Source organism: Heptranchias perlo, chromosome 6 (genome assembly GCF_035084215.1).
Source record: "Heptranchias perlo isolate sHepPer1 chromosome 6, sHepPer1.hap1, whole genome shotgun sequence".
Lineage (NCBI taxonomy): Eukaryota > Metazoa > Chordata > Chondrichthyes > Hexanchiformes > Hexanchidae > Heptranchias > Heptranchias perlo.
The window spans coordinates 101,509,400-101,531,515 of NC_090330.1; the positions used below are offsets into that span (position 1 = coordinate 101,509,400).

Genomic DNA, 22,116 nt, shown 5'->3' on the forward strand with positions numbered 1-22,116 from the left:
CATGTATATATAATATATATTATACACACATACGTACAGGGAGCTCATACTGCAAGTCCACGGTGATTTTAATGCTGTAAACTGACTGGGCTGCTCGGAAACCTCCTACAAAGGGGCCCCTGTGTAATTCGATGCATGCTGGTAAGGCTTAGGGTATATTGTCCTCTGTTGTTTATGAAGCCTCCACCCACTGGCCCACCCTACATTAACCGGATCATGTGACTCCGGTAAGTCATTTGCAAGTACAACAGTTCTCTGTGCGCCCCCATTCATTTCCTGCAAACAGCAGCTGAGGGAGAAGAGACACTGTATAAGGGAAGGAAATATTTTTCCTCTGCAGCTTTCCACCAGGTCAGCTCTTTATATTCTTTCTTCCCATTCTTTGTGTTGTGCTGGCTCACTTCTGAAGGCAGTGGCAGTCGTACTGCGTTGAGGAGGCATGCTAGATAGAATTTGACTCGTGTCTCGTTTGTTTTCCTAACAGTTCTTGCAGTAATCAGAAATCTCAGTGGTTTGAATGCAGTTGTTGGGTGTGCAAGCTCAGGAGTCAGAAGGGCTACAGATGTGAGAGTGTCAGTAAAGGGGAGGCAAGCGAATGCCATCTTCAGTAGCCTTAGTGCTACACACCGTAATCAGTAGCAATGATGTGCATCTGTCACTCGATAATGGTTCATAGTTCATAACCAGAGCTGAAGCCTTAGAGGTGCTATCTTTGAATTTTTTGGTAGACTTGGCCAGAGTTGACAGCAGACACTTCCAGAGACTGGCGGAGAGAGGGTCGCTTGTTCAGTTTAAAAGCAGCCGGAGAAACCACTCTGCAGCCTGGGATTGCTGACACGAAAATAGGAGAGCTAACCCCTGGTGGCATTAGATTGTGTTAATGCTATGTTGCCATGTGAGTACTGTCAGAAACTGTCCGGCTTTACTATTCACAGTCATAACCTTGTTCTGCTCAACATCATCCTTTGAACATGCATGTCTGTCTCTGTGTGCGCATTTTTATTGTAACATTCAGTACAAACCTTGACCTTCCCACCTTTTGACCACTGTTTGTTAATGTTTACTTTGGCTGCAGTGAAGCTATACATAAGGGGGAGTGACTACAAATGTACACGTATTATCACATATTCCTCTCCCCTGGTGAAAGCCCAAGGCAGAGATTTAAAGAAGAAAAAAAACAATGAAAATACATACTTCTGCTAGGAAACCTGCTTTTATTTTAATATTATATGTGGATAATGCAGCTATGGGCATTTTTGTCAATAGGTGAGTTCAGTAATGAATTTGTGCTGCAGCAGTTATACAATAAGACAGCATTAATTTCGTGCTCAGCAGAAATAGGTACTGTAGAATGGTGGTAGTTCTGCTTTGCAGGAGGCAGCGGGGATATGTATCGGGTGGGGTGGGGTGGGGTGGGGAGGGCAGGATTTGACTGGGCTGGAAACTGTAGACCATAACCAGCCACTGTTCGTATAACACTTCTGTGATAGAATTTAGTCTTAACACTGCGATGGAGTTTCAGACATTATCAGCTTGCTGAACTTTATCCACTAGGTGTGGACTATTGTGTATTAAAAAAAGATTTTAAAATATATAGTTTAAGGCTTGCTGGGCTGTCTGTTTCCTATCATGCTTAATAGTAAATTACTGACCAGAAGTGCTATTAGTTAGATACTAAAGTTTTAGTGAGTTGAATTCAGGAGACAGCCCTTAGGTTCTACAGACTGGAATGAAAACATATCAGAATTATAACCTACTGTACACAATAGTTTATTTTTGTAATCCTAGTCTTGTTTTGCTTGAGGATTTTGAAAGAAATTCAGTCAGAAAATTTGACAGTTGCTTTACAGATGTGAATTGCCATTTGGGGGAGGGGAAGGGAAATTCCAGGTCAAATGTCAAACACGCCCAAAGCTGACCGGTTGAACTGAGTTTGAGTTTGGATCCCATGTGAAATAACAGACTCCTCTATTCTTGCAAAGCAAAGACAGGAAGCTGCAATGCTACAGTACTAGATTTTCAGATAGGAGATACGAATTTGACTCAAAATCTCGACTGATTTTCCACAATTACTCTCTCCCTTGATAAGTTTGCCGTCCTTGGCAGGGTCTCTGTAGAGGGAGGGATAACTAGAAGGGGCAGGATCTGCTCTCACATTTTTCCTGAAATAACATCCAGTGAGGAAGTCCATGAAGAAATCTGTGGGATGAACCATTTTCACCTGATTTTGGTGGGTGGGTGATAGGTTATTTGCATTTGGCAGGAGAAAATATTACAAAAATAATGCTCTTTTTTAGATCCAAAACCAAACAGTTGAAATTCTCAGAATGGTCATGTTTCCTCATGGATTCGCTTTACAAAAGTGGCAATTTTTGTGGTTTGGGTTTGAGTTTGTATTTCCTGAATCAGAGTCGGTTTGGGTCAAACCAAACTAAAAATCCAAACTGAGGCCATTTCACTCATTTCTGCAACCAAAGTTCTTCTGTATCTGAGAAATAATTGTACCATTGTAGGACCTTTATAATCCCCAGTTTTCTTTTTACATTTTTTTTTATAACTGCCAAACAAGGCCCATTACTTGAAGATATCTTGTTCCAAACAGGAGGTTTGTTGATTAACTCATGACTCCCAGTAATGCATTGTGCTTTTCTAATAGAACGTGCACCTGCTGCCCAGTGAGATAGTCCGCTTAGTTCCCACACCCTCCCCAAGGTGAGTCGTTTTACCAAACTGCTCAGCTGAAGGCCGGCACACACACATCAAGCTTATAATCATCTGGCCTTTTAATTAAATAGCAAACATTCCTGCACTTTTTTCGAGTAGTTATTAAGGTCAAAGTTGTCATCAGTGTTGCTCCACTATTGGCCAGCTGGTACAGATTAACAATTCAAGTGGATTGAACTGGTCTATACTAATTCCCCATCCCCCCGCCCCCATCCCTGTCAGCCAAGAGAGGATATTTTATCTGCCTATGGCAATCGATTTAGTAGCCCCACCAAGAACTGGTGTAACTCACACACCCAAGAAAAATGAGTTTGAATGAGAGGCAATCCTGGGCCACTGCACTTTACTTCAACCGAAATTATCCATGGAATGTAATATTCCAAAATAATTGTAACCCTTCTCTCTCCATCGTACCCAGATTTCCATCATGTTCAAAAGTAAGACACAATTAGAAATATTTAGCCAGCTTCCATGACAGTGTGGTATTGATCTGGAACGATGCAGGTTTGATCCCTGTTCTGTGCTAACTGATCTGAGCTAAGAGGTGGAAGAGGAGCACTATAGTAGGCCTGGGGTTGTCAGCAGCACATTTAGAATTGTACACAATGCTCCCAATGCTGACCTCTCTCCATGCATCCAAATGGTGCCCTGGTTAAATTGAAATAGTTTATTTCTTTTTCACACTTGATAAGATTTTTGGCAAGGGGAGGGGAACCAGGATGAAGCATCAGAGAAGAGAAACAAGGTCCATAGAGGACTGGGAGAAACAAACTGCACTAGAACAAAGAGTAGTCCAGAAAGAGGAGGGATCAGACAGGGGAGAAATGCAAAGCAGACTAAAGTGGGTTTGAAGTGTGTGTGCATAAATGCATGGAGCATGACAAATAACAGCACTTTGAAAGAACCTTCACCACACGGACTGCAGCGGTTCAAGGCGGCGGCTCACCACCACCTTCTCAAGGGCAGTTAGGGATGGGCAATAAATGCTGGCCTTGCCAGCGACGCCCACATCCCATGAATGAATTTTAAAAAAGGTTGGTGCGCTGCAGCCACATGGGGCTATGATATAAAGCCAATAACTGAGACCTGGTTCAAACAAGGGTAGGAATGGGAACTTAACATCCATGGCTACAATGTATTCAGGAGTGATAGGGAAAGAAAAAAAGTAGGGAGGTGACAGTATTGATCAAAGATACTGTTACAGCCCTGAAAAAGAATAATGTGCTACAGAGTTCAAAGACAGAATCTATTTGATTAGAGTTAAGCAGCAGAAGAGGTGTTGTTACGCTGTTGGGTGTATACTTTAGACCACCAAATAGTGGGAAGGAGATAGAGGATCAAATCTGCAACCAAATTTCAGAAAGATATAGAAACAATAGAGTAGTGATAATAGGCGACTTCAATTATCCTAATATAGACTGGGAATAAAACAGTGTAAAGGGCAAAGAGGGGAAGGAATTCCTGAAATGTGTACAGGAGAATTTTCTTGATCAGTATGTTTCCAGCCCAACGAGGAAGGAAACAGTGCCAAATCTAGTTCTGAGAAATGAAGAGGGGCAAGTGGAGCATGTTTCAGTAGGAGAGCATCTGGGAAACAATGGTCACAATATCATTAGGTTTAGTGTAGTGTAGTTATGGAAAGGGACAAGAAATAATCAAAGGTGAAGATACTCACCTTGAATTGAAAAGGGATCTGGCCCAGGTGAATTGGAAACAAAGATTGGCAGGTAAAACAGTAAATGAGCAATGGGAGGCCTTCAAGGAGGAGATGATTCGGGTACACACTAAACAGATTGCCAAGAGGGGGAAAGGAAGGGCATCCAAAGCTAAAGCTCCCTGGATGACTAAAGAAATTGAGATTAAAATGAAACAGAAAAAGGATGCTTATGATAAATGACAGGTTCATAATACTGTAGAGAATCAAAAAGAATACAGAAGGTCCAGCGAACTGACAAAGGAAATAAAAGGGGCAAAGAAAGTGTACGAGAAAAGATTAGCAGATTACATAAAAGGGAACACTAAAGTCATTTATAAACATATAAAGAGTAAAAGGATAGTCAAAGAAAGGGTGGGGCCGATTAGGGACCAAAAAATAAATCTTCTTGTTGAGGCAGAGGACATGGCTGAGGTACTGAATGAGTACTCTGCATCTGTCTTCACAAAAGAAGAGGGTGCTGTCATTGATACAGTAAAGGAGGAGGGGGTAGGGAAATTGGATAGGATTAAAATAAATAAAGAGGAGGTACTTAAAAGGTTGGCAGAACTCAAAGTAGAAAAGTCACCCAGTTCAGGTGGGATGCATCCTAGGTTGCTGAAAGAAGTATGACTGGAAATAGTGGAGACTCCAGCCACAGTCTTTCAATCCTCCTTGGAGCCCATGGGATTAAAGGGGCAATGGTAGCATGGATACGAAATTGGCTAAGAGACAGAAAGCAGAAAGTAGCGATGAACGGTTGTTTTTCAGACTGGAGGGAAGTATCCAGTGGTGTCTCCCAGGCGTCGGTATTAGGACCACTGATCTTTTTGATATATATATATTAATGAGCTGGACTTCCGTATAGGGGGCACCATTTCAAAGTTTGCAGAGGACACAAAGCTGTTGCTGCTTCATTCCAGGCTGAACTCCGTGCTGGCATGGAAGAATTCCTGATTTATTAAGAGACCAGGAATTCCCAGTGGCAGTCCCAGAACAATGCAGCAATGCCATGAATTAACTGTTGCCAATCCTGGCAGGAAGAAGAACATCAGTGGATTGAGCAGCAGTATCTCCTGGCAAAATCCATTGGGGCAGCTATTTCAATGCAAAGTGCTTCAGCAGCTTGATTTGCTACCTTAGAGAAGAGAAAGTGTACATATTTGCGTACAATATGTACACCGGGCTATACTGCTGAGTAGGCCTTAGTATCCCTGGGCAGTGGAAGGGAAATTTCAGCCAGGGCTCCTGATTGCAGTCCAGTGACCCCTGTTTATGTAAAGTACATGTGTGGGAACATCAGGTGAGATCAGGAATGGGCTCAGGTGTGATGTCCCACTGTCTAATAGCATGTTGATACACACTGTCTAAGCTCACAAGTGAAGAATGTCCACTTAGTTGAAATGCTTGAAGACACCTGATGCCCAATGAAACATAGTCCAGCAAGAGTGAGTCTCTTCAAGAGAGGAGAGGAACAAAGGGCAGAAAATTGGGGGGAGGGAAATAAATGTATCTGATAGTGTAGTATAAGTATATAATATCTGGTTACCTGAATCAGCATTAGGACAAAATAGGGTTGGATATGGCTGGAAAGACAAGCTATTAGCTGAGGCCCTTCAGTCAATATTATCCTGTCCTGCCAGATTCAGACAGGATAATCTCACTGTCAAATTGGTTCATCTTGGGAAGAGGGGAGAAGGAAGGAAGAAATAAAAATCAACTGGGGAACATCTCGCCAACACAACTCTACCTTTGGATAGCTGATAGGGAGAAGTATTGATGGCAGCGGTGAAGAAATCCATGGTCCAAAGCTGGTGAAAGGTGGGATTTCAATTTAATTTCGGTGTTTGCCATCAAAAAGGGAAATAGTCGTGAAAGAAAAATGAATATACTATTTATGTCAGAATAGTTGTCTTTAAAAAAGAAAATAAGGCTAAGTTTTGAAATTGGAATGTCCACAACCTAGGATCCCAAGGAGTCTGTGAGATGTTCTGTTTGTCATTGGTGTGTGTATTTGTTGACTTACTAGCACGTTATTTCTGTTGCTGTGTGATAATAAAAAATGTTTTCTGCAATGATAGCACTGTTTTCCTTTGGGTAGCTGACATTGTTCTTTTGGAAGTGAAGAGTATGTCAGTGTTTGCAGGAGGTCCCTGAACCAGGGTACACTGGTGCCTCATTTTGCTTTTAATGTAATACATGTTTAATATAAGCATAAAGAGTAATTTCTTTCACCCCACAGTTATATGGCGCAACTTTCATCTCTCTTTAGAGGTGTCCGGCTGATTCATTAAGTATCCTTTAAATGGGGTGAAACAATTTGGTCTGCTTTTATTTTTCTGGTTTTCTTCCCTCCACTCCTGAAGGCACTGACTCATGGCCGGAGTAATTTTCCACCTGCACTGGTCACCGTCAGTTATCTACTCGAGTGGTTATTCTTCATGTGTGAGCCCAAACAGTAAGGGGTCAATTTTAACCTAACCCGCCAGTCGCGAAACCGATGCGATCTGTTGCAACATTAACTTTTCAACCCCGCCCGATTCTGCTCTTTGTTGAAGTCAGTGGAGAGTAATATTGGGCAGGGTGTAAAACCAGCATTCCACCCAATTCTATGGGTTTACCGCCCGCCGAGTTAGGTTAAAATGACCCCTTAAATGTCAGCCTGCTGTTCTGCTGTGGAGGGCATCATATCCACTTCTCACTGAACATCTACAAACACGTAATTTCCAGCCAGGTGGACACTGTACAGGAGCAGGAACCCAGATTGTTTCTTTCCCCACTAGTCCAGAGATCCTTAGACCAACTGTACCCCTGCCAAGGTCGGCTAAATCAGTGCAGACCAGGGATTGAATCTGGGACCTTCTGTTCTGTATGGTGTAGGACCAAACCTAGTGATGCCTTTACCACCTAAGACATCAGAGACAGCTCGATTTGTTTTATAGATGAACATGGAGCTGCTTAACAATTTTAAAACTGTGGCTGAATTGTAGATAAAAATATATATTAATTAAAAATGTTTTTATTGTACTCAACAATGTGGACACTGTAAATAATAGTGAATAAACGCTGACTTTTATTATCTTTGGTTTTTCACTGGAAGAAATAAATAAAGCATTTTATGGCATCTATGCCCAGAGTGAGATTGGAAATCAGACTCACGAGTCAGTCTACCGAAGAAGATTATGCAATCTGAAAACCTTTGACAACCTGATTAACAAGTGTTGGAGAATAAGCTCATTTCGAACAGGAAGGGGATTGACCAGGATTTGTAGATGCTGTAAAACAGGTCTATAAGGGGATCTGGTTGATGTGCGTACGCAATGTAGGATAGAGCAACTTGGCAGGGGTCTAAGAGGGCAATGTATTGAAAATAGCGTTGCTTTTAATGGGCAACCTTAATGGGCAGATGGGGAGCTTAGGGTGGTTCAGTGGCTTAGTGGAGAGGTTAAGGTCAGTGGCAAGTGCAGAGAGGGTGATACTTAAAAAAACACGCATAATGATTCCATATGGAGCTACATTTTCTAACCCAATACAAGAATTTTTTATGAAAGGTATTCATGGGAAGGTGTGGCAAGATATAAGAACATAAGAACATAAGAAATAGGAGCAGGAGTCGGCCATAAGGCCCCTCGAGCCTGCTCTGCTGTTCAATCAGATCATGGCTGATCTTCAATCTCAACTCCACTTTCCTGCCCGATCCCCATATCCCTTGATTCCCCTAGAGTCCAAAAATCTATCCATCTCAGCCTTGAATATACTCAACGACTCAGCATCCACAGCCCTCTGGGGTACACAATTCTGAAGATTCACAGTGCTCTGAGTGAAGAAATGCCTCCTCATCTCAGTCTTAAATGGCCGACCCCTTATCCTGTGACTATGCCCTCTGGTTCCAGACTCTCCAGCCAGGGGAAAGAACCTCTCAGCATCTACCCTGTCAATCTCAGAATCTTATATGTTTCAATGAGATCACCTCTCATTCTTCTAAACTCCAGACAGTATAGGCCCATTCTACTCAACCTCTCCTCATAGGACAACCTTCTCATCCCAGGAATTAATCTAGTGAACCTTCGTTGTACCACCTCTAAGGCAAGTATATCCTTCCTTAGATTAAGGAAACCAAAACTGTATGCAGTACTCCAGGTGAGGTCTCACTAAAGGCCTATACAACTGTAGTAAGACTTCCTTGCTCTTGTACTCCAACCCCCTTGCAATAAAGGCCAACATGCCATTTGCCTTCTTAATTGCTTGCTGTGCATGCTAACTTTTTGTGTTTCTTGTACCAGTACACCCAAGTCTCTCTCAACACCAACATTTAATAGTTTCTCACCATTTAAAAAATATTCTGTTTTTCTATTCTTCCTACCAAAGTGAATAACCTCACATTTCCCCACATTATACTCCATCTGCCACCTTTTTTCCCATTCACTTAACCTGTCTATATCCCTTTGCAGCCTCTTTGTGTCCTCGCAGCTTAATTTCCCACCTAGCTTTGTATCATCAGTAAACTTGGATATACTACACAAGGTCCCTTCATCCAATCTGCAGTTCTGCATATGATGAAGGCTATTGTGGATGCACAGATCTAAGAGAAACAAGGAACTACATACACCTTTTAAACTACAGTTACATCCTGACCAGCTGTTTTCTTTGGGGTTGTTGACAGCATATTTACATATCTTTTTTAAAATACAGAAATAAAAGGTCAGTCTTAGGACAGCATCGACAGCATCTGTTGTGGGCAGATTGCTCACCTGGCACTTCCTTTCAGTTTGTGAAAGTATAAGGCATAAGGAAACCATGAAAGGAGAAGGGGAAAGAAAACTTTAGAAACAACAAAAATATGTGTCAATGAAACTAGTAGAAATGGATCACTCAGGAGGACCAGCAGTTTGTTATATAAAACAATGGACAAAGTGAAAAAAATTACTATCAACTTGAGGGCATTTTATGATGTCAGAGCATTAGGCCACCAGGATATACTAAATCCACATGTTTGACGTTTGGAGGTTGTGGAAGGGATTCAGTGTTGTTGCATAGCTAACAGAAAAATGTACAATAGGGAACGATTTGATTAAAAACAAGAGCAATTTCAACTTTATCAAGATGAAAGTCTGAAAGACAAACTGATTCAGCAAATTAAGTGTCACCTTCTCACACTTCTTCCCCATTTGCAGAGAGGGCTGGGCCATTGCCAAGGAAGCTATATTAATAACTTGACGCAGACAGGCTTCAGCCCCCTTCTCATTCTTTTCACCATTTAGGAGACGTGTGCAAGTGACAAAGTTAGTGACTTTGATCTACGCCTGATCTGGTATTTTTTTCAATGGCTTTATGTTGTTTTGTTTATTTAATTTTTTTCATTATAGTTTCTCCAACCCATGGAGAAAATGGTTACATTATTCCTTCTGAGCAATATGAGGTCATTTGTTCCCTGCTGCCCTAATGTGATTTCTGTAAGATAACATAAAAGTCCACTGAAAATTTATGTAAACTTACTGATTAATATTTATCCAGTAACAAGAAACAGCAGTTCACACTACTGAATAAAATAACCCTTTAGTTTCAGGTCATGAGTGCACAAAAGCTATCTGTGGGTCTGCATGGGTTGTGGGGGGGGGGCTTCATTGACTCATTATTGTGTCAGCTTGAAAACTCTAGCAGTAACAGATTGGAATTTGGAATCCAGGAGGCCATAAGTTTAAGTGGGTCGACTGACATTCAAACATGTCAACTCCTCAATGTCTGACTTTTACCAGTTTTTGATCAAGTTGCTGAATGGAAAAACAACAACTTTTTTTTGCTATTTTTTTAGCGCCTTTAAGGTAGTTTAACGGCCCTAGGAGCTTCACAGGAGCGTAATCAGACAAAAATTGACACCGAGCCAAAGAATGAGATATTAGGACAGGTGACCAAAACCTTGGTCAAAGAGGTAGGTTTTGAGGAGTGTCTTAAAGGAGGAGAGAGGTCGAGAGATTTGGGGAGAGAATTCTAGAGTTAAGGGCCTAGTTGGCTGAAGACACACCCTGGAACTCTGAGCAATGGCTTCTTCTTGATGGGGGAGGGGGAGGAGAGGAAAATCTGTTAGGGCAAGCTCCACCTTGAGGGACACATCTCCAGTTGGCTGACTGCAGAGTGGGTCTGACTAGTCCGAGTGATGACACGATAGAAAATTCGGTGAGGCAGAATGTTACTTTATCCTGGCTAGCAGAGGAAGAGTAAAAGCAGAAAGGAATCTAAAATAGGGGAAGGGGAGGGGGTCGTGGGGCAGGGGCAGGAGAGTAGAGAAAATAAACACAGACTTTATTCTTCTGTAAATGGACATGCTATTCTGAGATGCTAATTTGTCTTTCCTCTTTATAATTGCATCGCAGCAGTAATGAACTGCAGAGCTCTCTACTTACTAGAGTATGTTATGATGCTGCTGATTCTGGAAGGTTCAGGCTGTTGTTACATTCAGTTGGTGGATCTTTCCAGAGAGTAACTGATATCTAACACCAGAGGCAGTGCCAGAAAGCAGACTAGCTCTTTGGCAAGGCTGTTTTTTTGTTAAGATCAGCTTTTACGCAACAAAGTAGAAATTGCATGTGTGGTTTTCTGACAATTCCGAAGCTGTTTGCATTGCTCGCAACGAATGGTATGACTCGTCACTGATGATACCGTGCCTGTGGGCAGAGACATAGGGTGGAAAAAAAAACATTGCACTCTTGGATTTACGTACAGGAGCGAGGAATACTGAGATTGGTCTACTGAGGACCAGGTTATTGATCTTCGCACTGAATACGAGACAAGAATAAGAATAGGGCTTGTGCTTTTTGCCAAATATAAAGAAAGGTCCAAATGAGACTGTCAAGTGTCAATATATATGAATGCTGGTTAATGATGTTCTGTGTCTACAGTACGTTTTGCTGCCAAATCCACAATATTCAGTTGCTATGAATTCCACAAATGATAAATTACGATGTTCATTACTTACTGTTCCAATTTCCACTGCTTATAAAGCCAATATTTCAGAATTGGTGTTGAGAATTGAAAGCATACATGCAAAGAAGATCCAAAAGGTTTACCTTTGTTTTATGTAGAAGAACAAAAAAGCATTACCCTGCAACATTAAAGGGGCGTGTGAGGATTGTTACTGTTTTTAATGTTGTTCCTGTGAAGGTTCAGTGTATCAGTGCCACTGTTTTTTGCACTCAGCCATAACATGAAGCAGGCCAGGTACAGCAAGAGGCAGATGCATTTTGGAGGTCCTTTTACTCTGACCAAACAATCTGCCTCAACCCCAGCTTCCAAAGAGTGCCTCCTACTGCACATCTGTGACATTTTCCATTCCCCACAACAGCCATCTCTGTTGGCTTTCTGTGTGAGATTGCCCAATTAGTGCTAATTAATGCTGAATTATGGACAGTTTTGTGCTGTAAACTCATGTCCACTGGGAAAGAGAGCTGAAAATGCCCAAACTCGTATCACTTAGGAACATTAACGGCTGTCAAAGAGAGGAACTATTCATCCCATCTGTCTGATCTTGATTCAATCTTGAGTCCCAGAAGTGAAAGGGAACTGATCTAACTTACTGTGCCAAAATCTCATTGTTGCAATGGCTTTATTTGTGTTCCTGTAATTGTCAATGATAAGTTTAATATCCTATCTTCAAGAAAAAGAGCATTGGTAAAGTGCTTGAATAAAAAGGTCAAGAATAAATTAGAGAATTTTGGCAAGGGCAGTTTTTATGTACTGGTGTCCTATCTTTGTTACACCACAAATATAAAATAAACAATTGTATTAAACAAAGCAGGCCCCTTCATTTTTTAAAAATTCGTTCATGGGATGTGGGCATCGCTGGCGAGGCCGGCATTTATTGCCCATCCCTAATGTTCATATTACTAGCTTAGCAACTGGTACTAGTGGATTGCATCAGCAGCAGCAAGAATGGATAGCCCGTAACTAGGCTATAATCCAGTTTGTTAAAAGGTTGCGCTAAACCAGAAGTAGCAAATCTCTTGGCAAGAGAATGTTTTCATTGCTGAGGAGGAAAAATACATTTCTGTAATGATACCCCACACAAGCAATGCAGTGATGTTTCTGTGGCAAAGTGGCTTGTTTCAGTGCGGTTTATGTCATCACGTTGAGTGTTTGACAAACAAAAACATTTTGTCCAAGATCTTTGAATAAAGGCAGTTCCCTTTAGTTGCACATCTATGTAGAATCATAGAACCATACAACACAGAAGGAGGCCATTCAGCTCATCGTGCCTGTGCCGGCTCTTTGAAAGAGCTATCCAATTAGTCGCACTCTTTCCCCATAGCCCTGCACATTTTTCCTTTGGTGGCTTTATTTTTCTCCTTCAACTTTGACACTGATTTTCTTTCCATATTCTTTTCTAAAGGCAGTGCCTTCTGCTGGGGCTCCATGGGTAGCAGCAGCCCTGTGATACCTCATCCAAGTGACCATTTGTCATGTTTGAGTGTTGTTAGGATGTTTGACACTGAGGGCCATCACTGCTGTGTCCGATTCTGTATACAGGCAGGCTCACTTCCACCAGTGTCAATGGAGTGAGATCAGGAGGGAGGTCACCGGCCAACTTTTCCTTCCCAAGAGCGGATACATTGAGGTCAATTGTAGCAACCCCCACTATCTCGTCTGAGATGAGCTAATTCAGCACATAAAAAGAAAGAAAAAAAAACTTGCATTTATATAGCGCCTTTCACGACCTCAGGGCGTACAAATGCACTTTACCACTGAAGTACTTTTGAAGTGTAGTCACTGTTGTAATGTGGGAAACACAGCAGCCAATTTGTGCGCAGCAAGGTCCCACAAATAGCAATGTGATAATGACCAGATAATCTGTTTTAGTGACGTTGGTTGAGGGATAAATATTGGCCAGGACACCAGAAAGGGCAGACAGAACTTTGGTTTAATGTCTCTTCTGAAAGACGACATCACCGACATGGTAAGATTTGTACCTGAAACCTTCAGGTTTTTATGGCTCATTACCACATGACATGATGCAGTTAGCAACTCAGCCATTGGGACATGGCTCGAGGGACTTACCACTCATTAATATATAGAGGATACCGTTCAAGGACTAATTGACGAATTGATGATGAGTACTGTTTAAAGAAGAATGCAATATGTGGGACCATTTCATTTCTCCCAGAGTTCTAAGGTGGCTTTTTTAACCATTATTGTTAGCGCTAGAAATTTCTAATATGGGAATTCGGCTAACAGAAATACGCCCCACCCTCAGGAAAAGATTCTTAGTTATCACATTATCCGCGGTAAATGCAAGTGTGCCATGGCTCCTGAGGTTATATTTAAGTAGTACAAGATTATTATACTATACAGTACATGATCAAATATTTGGCTGTAAAGAAGCATAACATAATAATGGTACAGTCACCAAACTAATGAAGGTAGCAAAGTTGATAATCTAAAGCTCTTAAACTGATTAGAGATGTGTATGTGTGTGTGTGTGTGTGTGTGTGGATGAATAGATTGAGGAAGAAAAAAGTGCAGAAAAGACTCTGAATCCTGACTCACTGCCAGCATCTACTCTGAGTTTTATGTTCTTTGTACATGTTTCTCGGTGCCCATTTCATCTAAAACCCTGTTTTTTTCTTACATTCTCTGACACATTGCAGAGTCTCGGACTGTGTTCCTTTAGTTCAGGTTTGTTTTCTGTGAGTAGATGCAGTGTCAGAGCTGCTTGCTGTCATTGCACCAGCTGTTTCAGGGCACGTGGAGATGTGGTTGGGTGAAAAAACTTCAAAGGTCAGCGGTGATATCATTGCACCGCCTATGTGCAAGATGAGATCATCAAGCTGCACATGTGTGTGCTCGAGCCTGGGCTCCCACACTGCCAGTGCGTGTATGCTCATTTGCATACGATGATCATTTAACAGTCATAATAAGTGTATGTTACTCAGTCCACCAAATTAACAACAACAACTTGCATTTATATAGCAACTTTAGTAAAACGTCCCAAGGCGCTTCACAGGAGTGTCATCAAACAAAATTTGACACCAAGCCACATAAGGAGATACTAGGACAGGTGACCAAAAGTTTGGTCAAAGAGGTGGGTTTTAAGGAGCATCTTAAAGGGGGAGAAGTGGAGAGGCAGAGAGGTTTAGGGAGGGAATTCCACAGGTTAGAGCCTAGGCAGCTGAAGGCACATGCCAAAGACCACCATTAGTGGTTTAAGCCAATTAGTAACATCACCATTTATGAAACATATTACAGTGCACCTACTAAAGCCTCAGAGTGTTGTTTCAGTATTGTTCTCCACTGGGCTCCATTTCATTCTCTGCCACTTGTGATTCATGCTAAAGAGCACCAACTAAAATCCTACTTCTTTGTCCTCAGTACTGTTCTCCATTGCTCTCCGGCTCTGTTCCCATTCCCTTTCAGTCTCTTGTTTCTCACTGAAGCTCCTCAAAATGGTTGGCCAACCCCTACTTAGCATTTCAATGCCGCATTACAGTGCAAATGAAAGTTAGGAATCCTTTCTCCACAAGGACAACTTCTAACCAGAGACAAGTAGCACGCAACAACTCCATGGTCTATCACCACAAAACCTAAACAAATGCTCATCAGCCCTTCCAGTCAGCTCTCCACACCCAGCAGCAGCACAAGTTTCCAAATGAAAAAAGTACTGAACCAGAACATATATACAGCAAGATAGATCAGCACAGACACAAGAGGAGTTACCCCAGCCAGATTTATAAAGGCAATACAAACAAAACTGTTTTAGATTAACATACTATTTCTCCTCACATGCACCGAGTTACTTTCTTCCAACTCCTCAACTAGTCCAGTGTATTCATCCATAGTATTATATATTGAGGGTCAGCTGGTACCAATTGGACTTGTGTCTGTAACTGGAAGTTCTGTCTGTGGGTGACAGCTCCAGTCCTACATCTTGATGGACTTGTACAATAGAAGAAACATTCTGTTGTGCTTGTGAGGTACAATTGTGATATTTATTTCAACATAAGGACTATATGAACTAAACGGATGCATCTGTTTACAGTGGTTTTGTGTCTGTCCAGAACTGTGCTTTTCAGGACAGTCAGTTACCAAACAATCAATCTGAGCTGTTACCAAAGGCGTAAAAATATCACTCCTTGCGCAATTTAAATTAAATTGACATTAAGCGTGCTTCTGCTTAGTTATTTTTTTCTCGTAAAATATCTTCTGTTGACTACTGACACATTTCCTAAACTATCAGGCTGGTTCGCTACTGTTTTTCTCTGGCACAAAACTCATGATCAAACAGTTTTAGTGAGGCCACAGGGCGTGGGGATTGCACACATTGCACCTGTAGCTTAAGTCATTTAGGCTCCTTGTAGTAATAAATTAATATGTACGAATTTGCAACATACATCACACACACACACACTAAAAAAGGATGGGATTGTCTGGCTAACTGCTCAGATGTAACCTGGAAAAAGACAGGTTAAGAAACACAGGGATTACAAATGGATCCTTCCGTTCATCTCGAATAGTTCTTTTGTGAACAGTCTGTGCCACAGTTGTGCTTTTCCAAGAGAGTAAAAGCTTTTCTAACATCGGAACGTCATGCGAGAGTAGAAGAGAGTGAAGATTGGGCCCTAACGACATGGTGTGACGATGCTGTGCCATGGAGTAATAAGAAGTGGACTTGTATTTGCAGTTGCCCATCTGCTGAGTTTGTGACCTCAGCTGAAAGGGGTGTTGAGGGACAAGCTGAAGAGTGAATCAACCTGGAGTGTTCCTATGCACCTCTTACTGGTCAGTTCAGTACATATATAAATATATTATGGAATCATAAAATCATAGAATGATACGGCACAGAAGGAGGCCATTCGGCCCATTGTGCCTGTGCTGGCTCTTTGAAAGAGCTATCCAATTAGTCCTACTCCCCTGCCCTTTCCCCATAGCCCTGCAAAATTTTCTCCTTCAAGCATTAATCTAATTCTCTTTTGAAAGTTATCATTAAATTTGCTTCCACCACCCTTTCAGGCAGTGCATTCCAGATCGTAACAGCTCGTGATAAAATACACCAGCAAACATTTCAAACTCTCCATTCTCATCTCACCACATCTTTCTCTTCTCCTGTGCGAGTTTCAGTTGTGTCACTTTTATCTGCCGGTCTCAGCCCTCTGATTAAGGGCACCACTGCTGGGCGTTCCTACTCTTTACAGTCTGGCCCTTTCTTTTTACACTCAGAGCACTTGGGTGGTGCCAAATGTAATAGGCTCACCAACAAATGTGACACTCTATTTGACCCCGGCCACAAATAACTGCAAGTCAGATGCAGACCTGAGAGTAGCCCTCAGTTGCAATGAGAGGAAGTGAAATAATAATACTTATTTTAATAGCACTTTGGTGGACCTTAAGCTGACTTCAATTGTTTCCCAGTCCAGTACAGGCAGAACAGATTTCAGAGCAGCTTCCCATATAATGTATGATGAACACTTCAGACTGTAAGTTTTTGCATAATATTAAGAGCATTAGAAATCAAAGCGGTTTTACTTGTAACATCAAGACAATGCACCAACAGCCAAACAGACTCAAATCTGAAGAAAATATAAAGATTGTGACTCCTCATACTTTATCCTCTTTTTAAAAAATGTGTGGAGTGTGCATGTTTTGCGTTGAGATTATCCTATTAAAAGTATCTTTGTGCCTTATGGTATCCTTCACATGTTTTGTTGCTGACTTGTATCTCACTGGTGCGGTGGTGTTTGGGTGGTTCAGAGAGAGGCAGTATCAATAACGAGAACTGGAGGGTTTTGAAAACCCTATAGTACCCTGCAGTTGTCTGTCAGGCACCATTTTCCTCATTCAAACAGTGTGTTATTTCCTGTAGTAGATTAAAACTACTACAGGAAATAACACACTGCCCAAAACACTGCTGCCCAATCAGTTTTTTTTTATGGCAACTTTATGAATGGGGAAGGAATATCTGCTCATTATGAACCATTGTATATTTTTATTGTTTTTACACTTTATTAAATCTAGAGGAATGTCACATAAGCCCCTATTTTAACTCCTCCCGTCTGGCGGAAACCGCAGGGTTTATTTGGCCCCTCTGTTGGTTCTAAACGCTCCATTTTGTGGAGAATATTCAGCAACAAAATAATTTGCCATCTTGTAAACTCCCATATGCAATTTTTTCATTCTGGCCATCGGCCTCCCAGATGTTGGGGGAGAGTTTGTACAGGACAGCAATGGTTGTTTGTGGGACATTGCTGTGCACATATTGGCTGCTGTGTTTGCTTACATTACAACAGTGACTGTACTTCAAAAGTAATTGAATGGCCGTACAGCATTTTGGGACGTCCTGAGAACATGAAAGGCATTATAGAAATGCAAGCTCTTTCTTTCTTATTGGAAGCATATGCGGCATGTTATTCATGCTATAGGATTACCTCCGAAGGTGCTCTTGATAATGAAAGTATTGGACATTGATCTTGGGTGGTGATACTTTAATTGCATTTATGTATTCAGACCCCTCATACCCAACAATGTGTCCAAGCCAGCGCCTCTGTCGGCTCACACTATTTAGATAAAAAACATTCAACAGCAAAATAAATAAGGATTAAAATTTCTCATAATCCCCGTGGCACTCATGATTTACAAAAGCATTGTGACCTGGCAGTTTTTTTGGGTATAAACCACTGTTTTTTTGACATATATGTGCTATTGTCAGACAGCAGAAGGAGACCCCCCCTCTCAACCCATTAACCAGCACTGATTCAGGCACTGTGCTTACAATGGGAGATTGCTGCTGTTGCTCGGTTACCCACACTACGCAGTGATCTCGGAATATCGCAGAGGCCTCGGAGGCTTGAGCTGGGCCTGCCTGAGTTCCATTTGATGAGTATTTACATTTTAAGTGGTGACTGCGTTCTGTCACTGTGTCGTTCCATCGAAGTTCACTTGCTGCAGTGAACCGCAGAATAGATGAACTGTTGTCACTTTAGATTGTCATCCCACATGTCAGTGGATTTGCTTTGGGACAAAGACTACTCCTGCAATTCGGATTTTGTTCATGTGACTCTGGTCCACTTTTTGTGTTCTAACTCAGTAGCAAATTTGTATATCAATCAAAATCACTGTGTTATTAACATGTTGACAGGAGATTTGGTTATGGATATAAATAATGGCTGCAGATACTTAATTTTCGAGTAACATGCCAGTGAAAAGATTGTGTCTCACTGTCTCTTCCTACCAGGCAGACCTGACAAAAATTCCAGGCTTGGGATCACAATCTCACGTGTTTTCTCTTTGTTTTGCTCACCGAGGGCAAACGCTACGAAGGTGAGATCACGCTGCCTCTAGTGTGCAAGTGAGAAAGTCACTGGGAAAGTAGAGACTAGACTATATGGCTCATTGTTTAAATGAGCCATATAGTCTAGTCTCTACTTTCCCAGTGACGCAAACAGAAGTCATGTTTCCTGTCCACAGCAGCCCGGATCCGTCATGGATGCAGCTTGCTTCTTTTAACCACAATGTGAGACAACATCTCAGACACACAGCTGACTTGTGATTGAAAATCTCTCGTCGGGGTTCGGCTTCTGCACCAAGTGATGCGATGGACCTGAAGTTGGGGTTGACAACTTTGGTTCGACGGACTCCTGGAGGTTTTATCACATGACCTCCTGCCTCTAACCACCCCACCCCCACGCTCCCGCCATTGGCCGCCCAACACATCCATCCTTGCAGCGCATCTGTCTTCCTAAGCCAATGGGAAAGCAAATGCGTTCTTAATTACCCCGATTGGCTGATGCTTGACTGTCAGTCAAACAGCCTTTCTATCCTAATCAAAGTTTAAAGAAATGGTAAAAATCACACACAATTTTTTTTAATGCCCCTATGATTTTTCTCCCGGGTTGCTCGCAGCAGTATCATGGAGATTAATCTTTAATTCCTGGAGACTCCAGGACAGTCCTGGAGGGTTGGCAACCCTAACCTGAAGTCATAACTAGTGTTGCTCCCCTTCAGAAAACTGATAATGAGAGAATACAACATTGCAACAACTACTGAGTACAAATGTAACATAATCGCTACTTATGTTATACAAAATAATAGTCGTACTTGGAGGGAGTTGGGGACTGAGACTTACTCCGACCTAGTTGTTAACCTGCATCCAGCTGAGTAAAGGCTGGATTTTACCTCTGAAAATTTACAGTCATCCTAACTCGCACCAAGCCCAGTTCACCCATCACCCCTGTGCTCACTGACCTACATTGGCTCCCAGTCCGGCAATGCCTCAGTTTTAAAATTCTCATCCTTGTGTTCAAATCCTTCCATGGCTTTACCCCTCCCTATCTCTGTAAACTCCTCCAGCCCTACAACCCACCGAGATCTCTGCGCTCCTCTAATTCTGGCATCCTCGATTTTTATCACTCCACCATTGGCAACCGTGCCATCAGCTGCCTGGGCCCTAAGCTCTGGGATTCCCTCCCTAAACCTCTCCGCCTCTCTAGCTCTCTCTCTTTTTCTTTAAGACGCTCCTTGAAACCTACCTCTTTGACCAAGCTTTTGATCACCCGTCCTAATATCTCCTTATGTGGCTCTGTGTCAAATTTTGTCTGATATCGTTCCTGCGAAGCACCTTGGATGTTTTTACGATGTTAAAGGCGCTATATAAATGCAAGTTGTTGTTGTCACAGCTGATTTCTCTGAAAGTAGCATTGTTCTCAGCTTGGGCAATTTTAAGAGGTGGTCCATCTGGTACAAGAGACATATCTCAATAAGTCCTTGTTTAATAATCTTATTTTAGAAATTTAGCTAAATATCTGCACAGGGTGCATGATGGTATCACGATGCATTCAGTGACATATTCCTGTACAGAATATTGACAAATATTGTGGAGATTCTTCTATGACAGTTTAGTGAAATCGCAGTGATCTCTATAAACACAAAATGACTCTTAATTGAAATGATTCTTATTAGAAATTGACCTTTCACGGCCAATCTTCTTCTGATGGATCCCAAACTGGAAGATAGGAGTAAGATAAGTCCCAGTTTTTAATTGGGGGCGAGTTTGGGGCTGGAGGGGCAAGCCTCAGGACCAGTCATTTTATCTTCCAAACCTCATTTAAATAAGGTGGGCCTGGCTCCTGCCCAAAAGCAATGACGTGGTCACTTTTGGGTATTCATCATTCTCTGTATCATGTCCAGTATATACAGGGGAATTATTGTAATACATTCCAGTATGGTAAATATTTGACCACAAAAAAAGCATTATTTGGTGGCTGATACCATAATTAGTCGTTTAATGACAATCCCAGGCTGACATTCATTATTACTGAATAAAGACATTTGTTTATTTTCACCCTTAAGGAAAAGGTATTAAAGGAGCTGTATGCAATTTTAACTATGGTTATATATTTTATAAAGTAATATACTTTATAAAATAATAGTATATTACTTTATAAAATATATAACCATAGATGTTTATGCAGGAGGCCATTTGGCCCATTTTGTCTGCACTGGCTTTTGCTGAAGTAATCCAAAGCCAATCCCACTGCCCTGTTCTCTCCCCATGGCCCTGAATCATTATCTGCTTCAAATGTATATATATTTTGAATAAACTTTGTGTTTGCAGAAAGAGAGGATTAATTCCCTAATCCAGCTGGCTCCGCCTCTCCCCACCCTATCCTTCGTTCCCCTGGCTAAGCTGCCAGGACAGATGGGACCTGTCAGTGCTCGAACACACTCAGGTTCAGGTGGAATAGGCAGCTGTTGCTGTCTGGCCAGCTATGAACATCCAAAATGGAGTAGCAGAGCTGCTTAAAATTATTTTCTTTTAAAAATAAAAAACACATTTCTACTTGGCAGATTGGAGGTTGGATTATGATGTTAGTGATTTTACCACCAATAATAATTTTTTTAAAAATTAGGGCTCCTCCTCCTTTAAAAATAAATATTGATTTATTTTTTCTATAGTTGTACCTCAGTTAATCCCAACTCCTTCTGAATCTGCAGGACTGACAGTATAGGTAGAGAACAATTCTTCCCTTCCGCAGTTAATAGAGGAATCCTGAATAAGGGAACCATATCGTAGAATTCCAACGAAGCCAGTTAAGAGTGAATTCAGGACAAATTATCTTCACAGAAAGGGTTGTGAAAATGTGCCACTGCCCCAGAAAGCCATTATCAATTGAGGTGTTTAAAAGGGAGATAGAAATGTATTTGGGAAGGGAAAGTATTAAGGAAAGTGGAGAAAGGTCAGGGGATTGGTATTGAAAAGATAGAGCTGTCAAACAAAATGTTAAAGCCCTGAATGCCAATCTAAAAAACGAGCAAAAGCTGACCAACAGCTTCAAAAAAAGCTGTTACATAATTCAAAAAGCTGACATTTCAAGAATGGCCCTGATGTGAAAACTAATTAGCTGGGCTTGTTAACTTAAGCTGTAGGTATACACAATATTCCTTCCCTTGTAATGACAGAGGGAAAAAAATATATAAGTACATGTCATTCCGTAGGGGAAATCCAAATGTTGAGGGGGCAAAATTGATGGGGTTTGAATCAGGCACACCTGGAAAGTTAAGAATTTTTACATTAGTAATGATGCATTCTGGTTAATTTCAAGTACGTTTATACTTCACAATTGAAAGGAAAAACAAAGTGACTTTTGGATTTTCATCAGACGAACCAGAATAGCACTTCCTCAAAAGTCACCTCAACAGTTACTCTCCCACGTCCATCA

The 22,116-nt window shown here is 41.5% G+C and overlaps 1 protein-coding gene and 1 long non-coding RNA gene across 5 annotated transcripts in view; one reads left to right on the forward strand and one right to left on the reverse strand.

Annotated features, from left to right (window-relative positions):
- The first annotated feature begins 208 nt into the window (after nt 1-208).
- Nucleotides 209-22,116, forward strand: part of klf12b (Kruppel like factor 12b) — a 210,999-nt gene continuing 189,091 nt past the window's right edge. Inside the window, exons 1-2 of one of the 4 annotated variants that reach the window (XM_067986542.1) lie at nt 209-351; nt 729-895. In XM_067986542.1, coding sequence (XP_067842643.1) covers nt 881-895 — 15 coding nt within the window. In that variant the 5' untranslated portion in view covers nt 209-351; nt 729-880. The remainder of the gene's footprint in view (nt 352-728; nt 896-22,116) is intronic. The other 3 variants (XM_067986539.1, XM_067986544.1, XM_067986540.1) reach the window with 3 other exon arrangements.
- Nucleotides 12,122-16,568, reverse strand: LOC137322589 (uncharacterized). The gene is made up of 2 exons (XR_010963195.1): nt 16,491-16,568; nt 12,122-13,064 (listed from the first exon to the last, which is right to left on the reverse strand). It is a non-coding gene; the product is annotated as an uncharacterized lncRNA (long non-coding RNA).